A 15,215-nucleotide genomic window follows, 5' to 3' on the forward strand; every position below is an offset into this window, starting at 1 on the left:
AGAAAAGCGCATGTCTCCTACAACTGCCTTATCATCTGAATAGTAGTATATTAGCCAACCATGCACCAGGACCTCCATTGCCTTATCAGACTTTGAGTGCTTAGATTATCAAAAACAAGTTTCAAAGGCCATAATTCCAAAATGCCTAAGCCGATTTGGCTAGTTACCGAACTTGGCAGAGGACTTATTGGCAAACACATTTTGTTCAAGTCTGGTGAAGATCAGATGAGAAATGTTCAACTTAAGAGTGCGGACAAGCTTTGTGACAGACAGACACATACACACACAGACAGGAGTAAATCAATGTCTCCCACACCACTGTGTGGTGGGAGACATAACAAGAGCTAATTGAATGTTTATATACGAGAACTGACCGACTGTTGAATTACTTTTAGTAGGAAATAACAAATTTTAATGCTTAATATCTACAAAAAGTAACTTTTTTAGTCAAGAAAGAAAATGTCTATAAAAATGGACATGTCAAACTTTTCAATTTCCATCATTGGTTATTTATAATAAAGTAATCATTTAATAGAATAACAGTAAAAACAAGTGAATGAAGTATTGCCATGCAATACAAAGTCCCCTACTGGAAGGCACCTAATTTTCTCTACTGCAGTATAACATAATGAACTGATATCTATTGTACTACATATACAATATGTTATAACAACACACTTGGATTAAAATGTGCATATATAAAAACCCACAGTTGTTTTCATATTGAATTGTTTTGGCTGATTATAAAAATGTTATCATGTAAGTTATTTATAGTAACAACATAGTAACAACAAAGGGAAATTAATCTTTAAAAAAAAAAAAAAAAAAAAAAAAATCTATATAATATAAGTCCATAAGAAACTCTTTACCAGGTAGAGATAGGTCAAAATACACCTAAAAATTGGATGTAACATGCATGCTGTGCCACAGAAAAGTGGTCTCGATTTTTCTCTACCGCCAGTAATAAAAAAGTTACAATAAAATCTATAAAATCTATTTATAGTAACAACAAAGGGACGTAATTCTAAAAACAAGGGTACCTCATGGTGGTGAACATTTGGTCCAAGTTACATTAAATCCCTCCATGCATGAAGAAGAAATGTTCCATACAAAGTCATTCTTGAATTTGACCTTTGACCTCTAAATATGACCTTGACCTTAGACCAAGGGACCTGGTTCTTGCACATGACATGTTGTCTCATCCAGGGGAATATTTGTGCCAACTGATATCTAAATCCTGCTTTGCATGACAAAGTTACAGACCGGACAGGAAAAAAATCCTCTTGACCTTTGATCTCAAAGTGTGACCTTGACCTTTAAGCTAGGGTACTGGGTTTGCACATGACACGTCGTCTCATCATGAGAAACATTTATGCCAAGTAATATTGTAATCCCTTGATGGATGACAGAGTTCTGGATCGGACAGGGAAAAAACCCTACTGACATTTGACCTCCAATTGTGACCTTGACCTTTGAGCTAAGGGTCTGGGCTTTGTGCACGAATGTTGTCTCATCATGGGAAACATTTGTGCCAAGTAATATTAAAATCCCTTCATGGATGGCAGAATTATGGACGGGACAGGAAAAAAACTCTGTTGACCTTTGACCCCCAATTGTGACCTTGACCTTTGAGCTAGGGGTCCGGGATTTGTGCATGACACATCGTCTCATCATGGGGAACACTTGTGCTAAGTGATATTAAAATCCCTTAATGAATGTCAGAGTTATGGACCGGACACGAAACAGACCCTGTTCATGCTATGTTAACATTTGACTGCTAAGTGTGACCTTGACCTTTGAGCTAGGGTTCTGAAAGTTGTGCATGACACATCGTCTTATTATGAGGTACATTTGTGCCAAGTAATATTAAAATCCCTTCATAGATGGGAGAGTTATGGACCGGACAGGAAAAAAGCCTTGTTGACCTCTGACCTCCAATTGTGACCTTGACCTTTAAGCTAGGGGTCCAGGTTTAGCGCATGACACGTCTTCTCCTCATGGGGAACATTTGTGCCAAGTAATATTAAAATCTCTTCATGGATGGGAGAGTTATGGACCGGACAGGAAAAAAGCCCTGTTGACCTTTGACCTCCAATTGTGACCTTGACCTTTGAGCTAGGGGTCTGGAATTTGCACATGACACATCACCTCATCATGGGGAACGTTTGTGCCAAGTAAAACTAAAATCCCTTCAAGGATGGGAGAGTTGTGGACCGGACAGGAAAAAAGCCCTGTTGACCTTTGACCTCCAATTGTGTCCTTGACCTTTGAGCTAGGGGTTCGGGTTTTGCGCATGACACGTCGTCTCATCATGGGGAACATTTGTGCCAAGTAATATTAAAATCCCTTCATGGATGACAGAGTTATGGACCGGACACGAAATTGCGGACGGACGGAAAGACGGACGGAATGACGGAAAAGTGCATTCCTATAGTCCCCGAAACTGGTTTTCAACCAGTAGGGGACTAATTATTTTTCCTTAGAACCTTTTGCCATAACTTTAAATACATGGGACAGATAACACTAAAGACTGAACTAAGAAAACAACTCTACTGTTTTGATCCACCTTTTCCATGACAAAGTTTTACCATGATTTCTCTTTCGATATAAATCAATATCATCAATATAATTAATCAGCACCATGAGGAAACCAACATAGTGCATTTGCGACCAGCATGGATCCAGACCAGCCTGCACATCTGCATCCATGCAGTCTGGTCAGGATCCATGCTTCTCTAATTGCAATAGGCTTTGAAAGTGAACAGTATGGATCCTGACCAAACTGCGTGGATGTGCAGTCTGGTCTGAATCCATGCTGGTCGCAAATGCACCATGTTAGTTTTCTCATGGTGCAGCTCAATTACATATCATTCTAAAAAACTTAACGAATGTTTGTAGAAACTTCTTTAAATTTTCAAAAGGGGCATTTTCCATTTGTATATTTCAGCCATTTTGAATTAGTTTGTATACTTAGAGATTACTTTAGAACTTCCTGCATACTAAGTAGGCGTAAAAACATTTCTTTGCATAAGTTTTGTAAAATTGCTCAATTGTTGTTTATGCAATTCCTGAAAAACACTGTTACAAATTAGGCTGATCAAACAGTGAATCATTCAATTAAACATTACTATATTTCTCCTTCTGTTTTGTCATCAAATTACATCAATTTTAAAGACACTCTGCCAGACAGGTCAAAAACATTAAGCATTATAGATATTTTATCATAAACAAAAGTATGACAAATTATAAATTTTAACAATTGTGTTAAATCTGTTTCACAAAATTTAAGAATATTGACCCTGAAACTGGACTTCAGACTTAAGAGTTGTGAATGCCAAATATTCATTTTGTCAAAACTTCCAAATATTGAAATTTTGCTGAGCTTTCTGTACCTGTTACAGGCTGCAGGCACATTTCAATATGTGTTATTACAATAATAATTACAGAGAAAAATAAGCATTTTAAAGTCTAAATCTAAACATGGATGAATATGGGCCCAGAACATGTCAAAGCAATTCAACTAATAAATAAACAATCAACAGTGAATGAACGCAGAACAACAAAAAGAGGAATATATTTTACACGGAGATGGGAATGACATTTCTGAAAAACAACAGTAAAACTTTTTTTTCAACTTGGAAACTCATCAGTTTTCCCCAAAATCATTAAGTTACTGTAATATCATAATTATTTGTACAGAGCTTAGGGTGATCTGCAAGTCATGTGGTGAATCCTTGATATGGAACACTGTGTGAAACTGATATCTTTTTAAGTTGTGTGATTATACAGCTAAATTCAATAATAAGGTATTTGTGTGAAAACCATTTCAACTCAGCTTCTCACTATTTCATTATGATAAAATTTTATGAAACAGAACATTTTAGCCCACTCACTGAAACTTGATCAATAGATGTTATACAGTTTATAAATCTTTTGATATACAGAATGTACAAAATTAAAATTTTTATGCTTAAAATACACACTGAAATATCTTTTTTTACCATTAACTGACTAACCACTGAAACAGAAAATTAGATCAAAGCGACCATTTTCTCACCTAAACTTAAAGCCAGACTAAGACTTGCCATCCCTTGTGTGACCCCAGACACTTCACCTTTCCCAGCACTGGACACAGATTCTTTGTGAGTAGGTTTGGCTGGCTGAATCTTTGATTTGACAGGAGGTATCAGTGATGCTGCTCGTATATCAGATGAACTTGCTTTAAACACTGGGAACTCATATCTGTCCAACTTCCCACAACACATTTCTTCAAGTTTCTGGTAGAAATCATAGTTTGCAGCCTACAACAAACATATACAGCATTTATGTTTATTTACGTTTCTGACATGTCAGTTACTAAGTAAAGCAGATAAATTCTTTTATGAAGGCTGGAATTTCACATGCCTATTTTAAATTTCATGAGGCACACTGTTTGCAAATGATGGCAAAATTGAAACTGTCAAAACATTACTCTATCTACTGTATTTCAAACATATATATCCTGCTAGATCTAGTAAAAATATCCACTAGCTGTATTAGATGTTTTCACAATACTTCTATAATATATCAGTAATGAATCCTAAAACAGCCCGAAACACATTATGACACTGACAAATAATTTTGGCATCAAACTAAAGTTCTCCAACCAATGACAAAATAAAACAAGAGGACCACGATGGTCCTGAATCGCTCACCTTCTCCACATGACCCAATTTTCATGAAGATCCATTGAAAAATATGTCTTCTAGAGAGGTCACAAGGTTTTTCTTTTATTTGACCTAATGACCTAGTTTTTGAAGGCACATGACCCAGTTTTGAACTTGACCTAGATATTATCAAGTTGAACATTCTCACCAATTTTCATGAAGATCTCATGAAGAGTATGGCCTCTAGAGAGGTCACAAGGTTTTTCTATTTTTATACCCTACTGACCTAGTTTTGACCACACGTGACCCAGTTTCAAATTTTATCTAGATATCATCAAGGTGAACATTCAGACATATTTTCATGAAGATCCATTGAAAAATATGGCCTCTAAAGTGGTCAAAAGGTTTTTCTATTTTTAGACCTACTCACCTAGTTTTTGATCGCAGTTGACCCAGTTTCGAACTTGACCTAGATATCATCAAGATGAATATTAAGACCAACTTTCATACAGATCCCATGAAAAATATGGCCTCTAGAGAGATCACAAGGTTTTTTTATTATTTGACCTACTGACCTAGTTTATGATTACACTTGACCCAGTTTTGAACTTGACCTAGATATCATCAAGATGAACATTCTGACCAATTTTCTTGAAGATTCATTGAAAAATATGGCCTCTAGAGAGGTCACAAGGTTTTTCTATTTTAAGACCTACTGACCTAGTTTTTGACTGCAGTTGACCCACTTTCGAACATGACCTAGATATCATCAAGATGAACATTCAAACCAACTTTCATACAGATCCCATGAAAAATATGGCCTCTAGAGAGGTCACAAGGTTTTTCTATTATTTGATCTACTGACCTAGTTTTTGATGGCACGTGACCCAGTTTCGAACTTGACCTAGATATCATCAAGGTGAACATTCTGACCAATTTTCATGAAGATCCATTGAAAAGTACGGCCTTTAGAGAGGTCACAAGGTTTTTCTATTTTTAGACCTACTGGCCTAGTTCTTGACCGCAGTTGACCAAGTTTCGAACTTGACCTAGATATCATCAAGGTGAACATTCAAACCAACTTTCATATAGATCCCATGAAAAATATGGCCTCTAGAGAGGTCACAAGGTTCTTCTATTATTTGACCTACTGACCTAGTTTTTGATGGCACCTGACCCAGTTTCGAACTTGACCTAGATATCATCAAGGTGAACATTCTGACCAATTTTCATGAACATTCATTGAAAAGTATGGCCTCTAGAGAGGTCACAAGGTTTTTCTATTTTTAGACCTAATGACCTAGTTTTTGACTGCAGTTAACCCAGTTTCGAACTTGACCTAGATATCATCAAGATGAACATTCAGACCAACTTTCATACAGATCCCGTGAAAATTACGGCCTCTAGAGAGGTCACAAGGTTTTTCTATTATTTGACCTACTGACCTAGTTTTTGAAGGCACATGACCCAGTATCGAACTTGACCTAGATATCATCAAGGTGAACATTCTGACCAATTTTTATGAAGATCCATTAAAAAGTACGGCCTCTAGAGAGGTCACAAGGTTTTTCTATTTTTAGACCTACTGACCTAGTTTTTGACGGCACGTAACCCACTTTTGAACTTGACCTAGATATCACCAAGTTGAACGTTCTGACCAATTTTCATGAAGATCTTTTGTAATATATGGCCTCTAGAGAGGTCACAAGGTTTTTCTATTTTTAGACCTACTGACCTAGTTTTTGATGGCACGTGACCCAGTTTCGAACTTGACCTAGATATCATCAAGATGAACATTCTGAGCGATTTTCATGAAGATCTTGTGAAATATATGGCCTCTAGAGAGGTCACAAGGTTTTTCTATTTTTAGACCTACTGACCTAGTTTTTGAAGGCACGTGACCCAGTTTCGAACTTGACCTAGATATCATCAAGGTGAACATTCTGACCAACTTTCATAAAGATCCCATGAAAATTGTGACCTCTAGAGTGGTCACAAGCAAAAGTTTACGGACGGACGCACGGACGACGGACGCCGCGCGATCACAAAAGCTCACCTTGTCACTTTGTGACAGGTGAGCTAAAAAAACTTGTGAAAATAGCTTTGCATTCAAATACAGTGCAACTTCTGAATACCAACACTGGAGGGCAGACTGAACTATAAAGCGCGGCCTTTAATTGGCGCATCGGTCCTAGCGCGAAATACGCGAATACAAATGATTTCACAGTAGTTGGCTTGCTGAGAAAATGTTCAAGATTGACAGAAAATATCTGCCTATATATGATGGTATTTACTATATATAGGTGTCACAGAGTTCTTACTGGTACTATATTTAACATAGCAGAAAATATTGATTTAAGTGAAAATAATTTAAGAGGTAAAAGTAAACCTTGTGATTAAATGGATCTTCTTTGTCTGCCTGTTTCTTTCCACAATTACATGCTGCTTTCATTTTAAGCTGACTAGAATGTGACATCAATGGTAGGTGTGAATTACTATCTGTCTCTGGGTCATCTTCTGTTTTATGTAACTGTAAAAGGTAAAATAAACCTAACCATGATAAATATCAAGAACTCTTTTGTCACTGATGTCACTGTGTTACGTTTCATAATCAAGAGCAATGAACACTTCAAGTATCTTGCTTCAAAATGGAAAGAAAAAAAATTGGGGTCACCGTGCATCTAAGAGATTTATTAAGAAAAAACTGCTAAAAAAGTGGTGAATTTTGATATTTTTTGTTCTTTTTGTTTTAATCTATATTTTCTAGATAATATAAAGTGCTATTTGGAAAACTTTTATTTTATTTATAGCTTAACATTATAATTATGTATCAGTCAGAAAAATATCAAAACCAAACCTGATCTACTTTAATAGATATTTGAAATTACCTACCCCTACCCCATTGTAAATCTTACGTTAATTTTAGGCAAATGCCAGCCAAAAATAAGGGTAAAAATTTTTTTTTCGCAAAAAGCATAATATATTTAGTTAAATGTTACATTTTTAGCCATATTTTAATTATTTAGCATTAATTTTTGGCAAAACTTTTGTTTGAAAGCAATATTCGAAGAAACATTTTTCAAAATGGCGGATATCCTGAAAAAAAACGCTAGTACATCCTTAAAACAAGTCTTTAAATTCTGACTTTCTTAAATCTAATACAAATCTATTTGATCAATAAACTGTTTTGCCTGAGTTGAAAAAAAATACATTGACACCTACAGGATTAACACAGTGGTTTCCTGTCAAACTGATTTCCTCACACAGTTGTCTCCCATTCTTCCAGAATCGTTCACATGACTCCTCCAGCTGTTTCATGTATTTGTCACAGGCAGGACCACGTGCAAACTGACTGAACACTTTTTTTGCTTGTGCTAACTGAAACAAAACACATTGTGCACATGAGTAGGTATTCTATTATTTTTTGTCTCAAATACTTTACTGCACACCTTTGATCACTTGGAATTTTGTCTATTAACAATACACAAAACTAAACTGACTTGAAAGCTTTTACTTGGCTTAAATAACACTGTTTTCTAGCAAAATGGGAAATAATCACTTTTAAAGAAAATACACTGAGAACATAGCTGACTCAGATACATGTACAACAATGTATTTTTTCATGATAATTTCTATGTAATCAAGTACCAATGAAAAAATCATTGGCTTAACAACTCTGGGTTACATGGCACATGCCAGTTGACTGGAAGAGAAGTGACAAAATAGTGAACCCTAAAATTTCAATCACTTCTGAACATAAAAAAATTCACAGTCAAGATTGAGACATCAATACAGGAGTATCTGAAATCTGTCTGTAAGTTCATTTTTAGGGATGGGAAAGAATACTGAATCAATATTCAAATATTCGGTTTGCCATATTCAAATATATTCAAATATTTGGCTTCTTTCATAGAAGCTTTAAATACTTATTAAGTGACTGGCATATACACAATCAATTCCGTTGTTTAAAATGTGAATCATCTTAATAAATAAAGTGACTGGCATATACACAATCAATTCCGTTGTTTAAAATGTGAATCATCGTAATAAATATAGACTATTGGGTCCCATCCCTAATTTTTAGACAAATCCATTTTAAAAGACATAATGTGATTGATCTGGAAGTTTTTGCGGAGACAAACCTTGCTGAGATGGTAGTTGGTCACATAGTGTGTGGGTAAATTTTCTTGGTAAGAACTCTCAGCAACTGGCAACACCTTGTTACAGCGACTGAAAAGAAAGACAATTCTTATAAAACCAGTAAAAAACTAGAGTTACTATTGCATACTAAAATTAAGGTGCCTATATATTTTTTCTCAAAATACGAAAATAGCAAATAATGACATAACTTTATTTTCTTTAAAACAAGACAGGGGAAATTTGCTTTTGTGCGTTCTGTCTAAAAACCAAGCAATCAAAGTAATTCATCTAAACAGTATTTCATTAAGATAAATTATTTTGAATTAAAAATAATTTGATTTATTTATTCAAGAAATACTTGTTATGCTCGTTGCCATGGTCACACAGTTATCTCTCGGTCTTTTCTTATAACTGGTTCCGGTCTTTCTGACTGATACGAATTACACATAATTACTGAGCCGAGAACAATCTTAATAACGGCTTATAAAAGCAAAAAACACGTGCAGCCTTTCTCACTTACGTCGTAGTCTACCTGTAAAGAACATCGAACTTACAACTTTTCTTCTGCTACGTATATATATATATATATATACTAGTAAATCTACTCGGATTCTAATGCCGCGTGGGTGTGTTAGACAGCGAATCGGCAGGGCTAGGGCAGGAAGGCCACCCAGGGCAAACAGAAATGCCGACGGCCAGCAGAATGAAGCAGGCGGCCAGCAGAATTAGGCAGAACGAGGCAATAACCATCCAAACACCCGCGGGCAGAAACGAAGAGCCGATGACCTTGAGCACGCTGAAAGGACACCGCCACGTGATCCGGCAGAGCCATCAGATATAGATGACGGAGGCAATATACTGTTACAGGAAAATGCCAGTGGGTCTAATTTTATTGATTTTGAACAGGTTTTTCGTAGTTCAAGTCTTATGTCTTGTAACGGTAATGAGACTAGTTCAAGGTCAAATAGTACTTCTAATATAGGATTTGACAATGGACACGACAAAAATGTACCTCTGCCACCCCCGTCAGATCAATGAAACATGTCAGAATGCCTCCTTTAATCATAACTTTCCATCCGTTCGTTTATCAAATGATGATTTGACTGCACATGTACCATCATCGTTAAAACAACAAATCTGTCGTGGAGAATACGTTAATCTGGCCTTACTCTTAAAAGGGGCTATCGAACTGTCTGAATTTTGTAAGGGTAGTGTTTTCAAACTCTTGGCGGATGGCCATATTGAGTCATCTCAAAAAGAGTGCAAAGATAAAATTACATCTATAGAAAAATGGACCAATGCATTTATAATTTATGCTTCCATTTACGCGCCAAGGGGGCAACGGGTGGAGAATTTATGACGAACAATTTCGCCTTCGCCAGGCTGTATGTCCGTCCCCATGGTCACAAACAAATAACGAACTTTGGTGGCGATGTATACAGGTCAAGGATAATCAGTCTGCGAATCAGTCAGTTATAAATCCTCTCAGGTACACGTGCCATGATTTTTACAGAGGTAGTTGTTTCTGGTCAAACTGTAAATATCCTCATATATGCGCAAAATGTTTTGCACCACATCCTGAGGTCACCTGTTCCCAGTCCGGTTCTTCAGGTCAAGGTCAAATGACAAGCCTTCAGTTTAATTTTCGTGGCAGGGGCTTTCGCCGACCGTTCAGAGGACCTAAACGAGGTCAACCAAGAAAACAGTAAAACTGTAAGCTTTAACTCAACAAACAGCCCATCAGTTCAACAGCTCACCAATTTTGATATTTCTAATTTGGCAAAATCACCAGTAAAAGTGGAAGCCTTGAAACAATACGCCCATTTCCTAATTTAATAGTTTCACCGATAGGCTTAGTTCCCAAAAAAACACCGGGAGAATTCCGAATGATTCATCATTTGTCAGATAGCTTGATACACTATTTGGATGACTTTCTAGGGGGAGACAAATCTATTGAATCATGTACTCATGCTTTAGAAATTTTTAAAAGTACAATGTCTGAACTTGGTGTGCCTTTAGCGCACGACAAAACTGAAGGCCCTACAGAGGTTTTGATCTTTTTAGGCCTAGAACTAGATTCAAACCATATGACGGTAAAAATTCCTATAGCAAAAATGCAGGAGGTTGTACAAAAATCGAAGAAATTCTTTCACGAAATAAAACAACATTAAAGAAAATGCAGTCTCTCATTGGGTCATTAAACTTTTGTTGCAGAGCCATAGTAGTGGGTAGGCCTTTTATACGCCGACTAATAAACTCAGTTTGTGGTCTCACGAAGCCTTTTCATCGCATTCGAATTAAAAAAGAGATACGGCTTGATTTGGCAATGTGGTTAGTTTTTCTAAAAAAATTTAACGGTATCTCTGTTTTTCATGACCGTTATTGGATCACGAACACCGATACAGAGTTATAAACTGATAGTGCGGGTGGCAAGGGATTAGGCTTTGGTATATACTTCAAAGGCCATTGGTGTTCGGCGAAGTGGCCGGACACGTGGCACACGTGCGGCATCACGTCAGATATAACAGTACTGGAATTGTTCCCAATTTTGGTAGCTATATTCATTTGGGGAAACGATCTGATGAATAAAAAAATAGATTTAACAGCGATAATATGGCTGTGGTTCACATTCTTAACAAATTATCCTCTAAATCAGAACGAGTTATGTGCATTGTCAGGATATTAACGTTGAGATGTTTTAACTTGAATATTTTAATCAAAGCCTCTCATGTCCCGGGTTGTAGCAATGAAATCTGCGACGCTTTATCTCGCTTTCAGTTGAACAAGTTCAGAGAATTAGCTCCAGACGCAGACGTCAGCCCCCAATCGATACCAACTTTTCTATGGGACATCTTCGATCTAGAGCTAGACAGCTGCTTCTGTCAGGGATTTCAATGAATTCGAGGCTAACATATAATACTGCCTTTCGGGCATTTGAAAATTTTAGGCGGTTATACAATCTTTCAGACAGTTGGCCTATACCAGAACAACAAATCACTTTATTTATGGCTTATTGTTTCGAAAAAGGGTTGTCACCCAAGACAATCACGACGTATATAGCTGGGCTAAATTATTTTCACAAACTTTCTGGATATTATGATATAACCCAGGTTTTCATTGTTAATAAATAACTAGAGGGTTGCCATAGGAACCGTATCACACATGATAACAGAGCCCCACTAACTCTGCCTATTTTGACATCTATTTGCAGAGTTCTAAGAGAAATATGCTTCAATGCGTATGAAACAAAACTGTTTACGTCGCTCTTTACTTTAGCATACTTTGGATTGTTCAGGGTTAGCGAATTAGTTGTCTCCTTTAGGGGACAATTTGATGGGCCCATTAAACGATCAGATTTGTTCGTGATTGATAACCAATATCTTACAATTCAACTTCGGCATAGTAAAACAAACCAAAGGGGAAAACCGACTGTGTTAAAACTACCCAGAGAATCTGGGCCTGTCTGTGCAGCGCAAGCATTAATAGATTTCTTGGCCGTAAGACCAAAAAATGAAGGAATATTATTTTGTCATCAAGAAGGCACCCCGGTTACCAGAACTCAATTTTCAGCCATTCTGTATAAATGTCTGAGTAAAAATCAAATTACTGGTACATTTAAATCGCATAGCTTTAGAATCGGTTGGGCTACAGACTTGGCAACTAAGGGTTATTCAGCGAGTGTAATTATGAACCTTGGTAGATGGAAATCTAATTGCTATAAAGTATACATCCGAACGTAATTCTACAGTAAAGAGGTGTTTTCCCACTCTTAACTGTATCAGCGGACAACATTTTAAAAGTACATTGAAGTCAGTTCTTCCTGGTAGTTAGTCCGTTTAAAGCAAATTTTCCACATTTAAGGTATTCTTGTGTCAAAAATATCAATTTATTTGTATAAAACAAACACAATTTGCCGCCATTTTGTGTATGCTATTTTTGTTCGCGTGACGTCACAATGGCGTCTCTCTATCCGGTTCACGCGTTTTGTATATATACTTGAAATGGAATTGAAATAAAAAAAAAGGAGAGAAAAAAATAAGGTTTAGAAAGAAACCTCCAGTATTGTCACTAACGAAACTTAAGAGTTTCAGTTAGAGGAGTACGTCTCCAAAGTGCAGCAAGTCCAAGTTGCGCAGCAAGTCCAGTAAAAGGAGCAAGTCCAATTCGGAAGAGTAAGTCTTCCAAGTGCAGCAAGTCCAGGTTGCCCAGCAAGTCCAGTAAAAGGAGCAAGGCCAATTTGGAAGAGTAAGTCTTCCAAGTGCAGCAAGTCCAGGTTGCGCAGCAAGTCCAGTAACAGGAGCAAGTCTCATTCGGAGGAGTAAGTCTTCTAAGTGCAGCAAGTCCAGGTTGTGCAGCAAGTCCAGTAACAGGAGCAAGGCCAATTTGGAAGAGTTAGTCTTCTAAGTGCAGCAAGTCCAGGTTGCGCAGCAAGTCCAGTAAAAGGAGCAAGTCCAATTCGGAGGAGTAAGTCTTCTAAGTGCAGCAAGTCCAGGTTGCGCAGCAAGTCCAGTAAAAGGAGCAAGGCCAATTTGGAAGAGTTAGTCTTCTAAGTGCAGCAAGTCCAGGTTGCGCAGCAAGTCCAGTAAAAGGAGCAAGGCCAATTTGGAAGAGTTAGTCTTCTAAGTGCAGCAAGTCCAGGTTGCGCAGCAAGTCCAGTAAAAGGAGCAAGGCCAATTTGGAAGAGTAAGTCTTCTAAGTGCAGCAAGTCCAGGTTGCGCAGCAAGTCCAGTAAAAGGAGCAAGGCCAATTTGGAAGAGTTAGTCTTCCAAGTGCAGCAAGTCCAGTAAAAGGAGCAAGGCCAATTTGGAAGAGTAAGTCTTCCAAGTGCAGCAAGTCCAGGTTGCGCAGCAAGTCCAGTAAAAGGAGCAAGGCCAATTTGGAAGAGTAAGTCTTCCAAGTGCAGCAAGTCCAGGTTGCGCAGCAAGTCCAGTAAAAGGAGCAAGGCCAATTTGGAAGAGTAAGTCTTCCAAGTGCAGCAAGTCCAGGTTGCGCAGCAAGTCCAGTAAAAGGAGCAAGGCCAATTTGGAAGAGTAAGTCTTCCAAGTGCAGCAAGTCCAGGTTGCGCAGCAAGTCCAGTAAAAGGAGCAAGGCCAATTTGGAAGAGTAAGTCTTCCAAGTGCAGCAAGTCCAGGTTGTGCAGCAAGTCCAGTAACAGGAGCAAGTCCAATTCGGAGGAGTAAGTCTTCTAAGTGCAGCAAGTCCAGGTTGCGCAGCAAGTCCAGTAACAGGAGCAAGTCTCATTCGGAGGAGTAAGTCTCCCAAGTGCAGCAAGTCCAGGTTGTGCAGCAAGTCCAGTAACAGGAGCAAGTCCAATTCGGAGGAGTTAGTCTTCTAAGTGCAGCAAGTCCAGGTTGCGCAGCAAGTCCAGTAACAGGAGCAAGTCCAATTCGGAGGAGTAAGTCTTCCAAGTGCAGCAAGTCCAGGTTGTGCAGCAAGTCCAGTAACAGGAGCAAGTCTCATTCGGAGGAGTAAGTCTTCCAAGTGCAGCAAGTCCAGGTTGTGCAGCAAGTCCAGTAACAGGAGCAAGTCCAATTCGGAGGAGTAAGTCTTCCAAGTGCAGCAAGTCCAGGTTGCGCAGCAAGTCCAGTAACAGGAGCAAGTCTCATTCGGAGGAGTAAGTCTTCTAAGTGCAGCAAGTCCAGGTTGTGCAGCAAGTCCAGTAACAGGAGCAAGTCCAATTCGGAGGAGTAAGTCTTCCAAGTGCAGCAAGTCCAGGTTGCGCAGCAAGTCCAGTAACAGGAGCAAGTCTCATTCGGAGGAGTAAGTCTTCCAAGTGCAGCAAGTCCAGGTTGCGCAGCAAGTCTAGTGAGAGGAACAATTTAAATTAGAGGAGCAAGTCTAAGAAGCGAAGCAAGTCTAAGAAGCGAAGCAAATCTAAGACGTGAAGCAAGTCCAGGAAGTGAAGCACGTCTAAGAAGCGAAGCAAGTCTAAGACGTGAAGCAAGTCTAGGGGTACAGCAAGTCAAGTATATCTAGGAAACCTTCTTCGTGTGTACTGCTTGGAAGATACCTCAGATATTGTCACCATTATAGTTAACCCAAAACTTGACAAATTGGGGGCTCGTCCGGGATTAACTATAATAATATTGCAGCTATCATAACAAGCATGATGTATTACGATGAATGGTTGAGACTTGGCGAGAGACTTGGATTGTCCGGTGGAGACTTGATCCTTTTCATCAAAGATAAGGAAGAGGAATGTACAGCAAGGGAAGAGAGAGCTCAACGACGTGATGAAGAAAGGAGACAGATGGAGATGAACTTTGAACTGCAAATGAAGGAGAGAGACTTAGAGATTGAGCGTTTGAGGGTCAACAGAGTAGACAGTACTGATACTTGTAAGGCGTACAGATCTAAGATTCCAAAGTTTGATGAAGAGCACGATAACATTGACGCATATCTGGAAAGGTTTGAGAGATATGCTCAAAT

The 15,215-nt window shown here is 38.2% G+C and overlaps 1 protein-coding gene across 2 annotated transcripts in view; it reads right to left on the reverse strand.

Moving 5' to 3' along the window:
• Positions 1-15,215, reverse strand: part of LOC128548472 (nonsense-mediated mRNA decay factor SMG8-like) — a 43,855-nt gene that overhangs the window by 7,518 nt on the left and 21,122 nt on the right. The window contains exons 12-16 of one of the 2 annotated variants that reach the window (XM_053523343.1): positions 8,789-8,876; positions 7,869-8,024; positions 7,036-7,176; positions 4,058-4,301; positions 3,583-3,603 (exon numbers count right to left, since the gene is read on the reverse strand). In XM_053523343.1, coding sequence (XP_053379318.1) covers positions 3,583-3,603; positions 4,058-4,301; positions 7,036-7,176; positions 7,869-8,024; positions 8,789-8,876 — 650 coding nt within the window. The remainder of the gene's footprint in view (positions 1-3,582; positions 3,604-4,057; positions 4,302-7,035; positions 7,177-7,868; positions 8,025-8,788; positions 8,877-15,215) is intronic. The other variant, XM_053523344.1, reaches the window with a different exon arrangement.

Source organism: Mercenaria mercenaria, chromosome 14 (assembly GCF_021730395.1).
Source record: "Mercenaria mercenaria strain notata chromosome 14, MADL_Memer_1, whole genome shotgun sequence".
Lineage (NCBI taxonomy): Eukaryota > Metazoa > Mollusca > Bivalvia > Venerida > Veneridae > Mercenaria > Mercenaria mercenaria.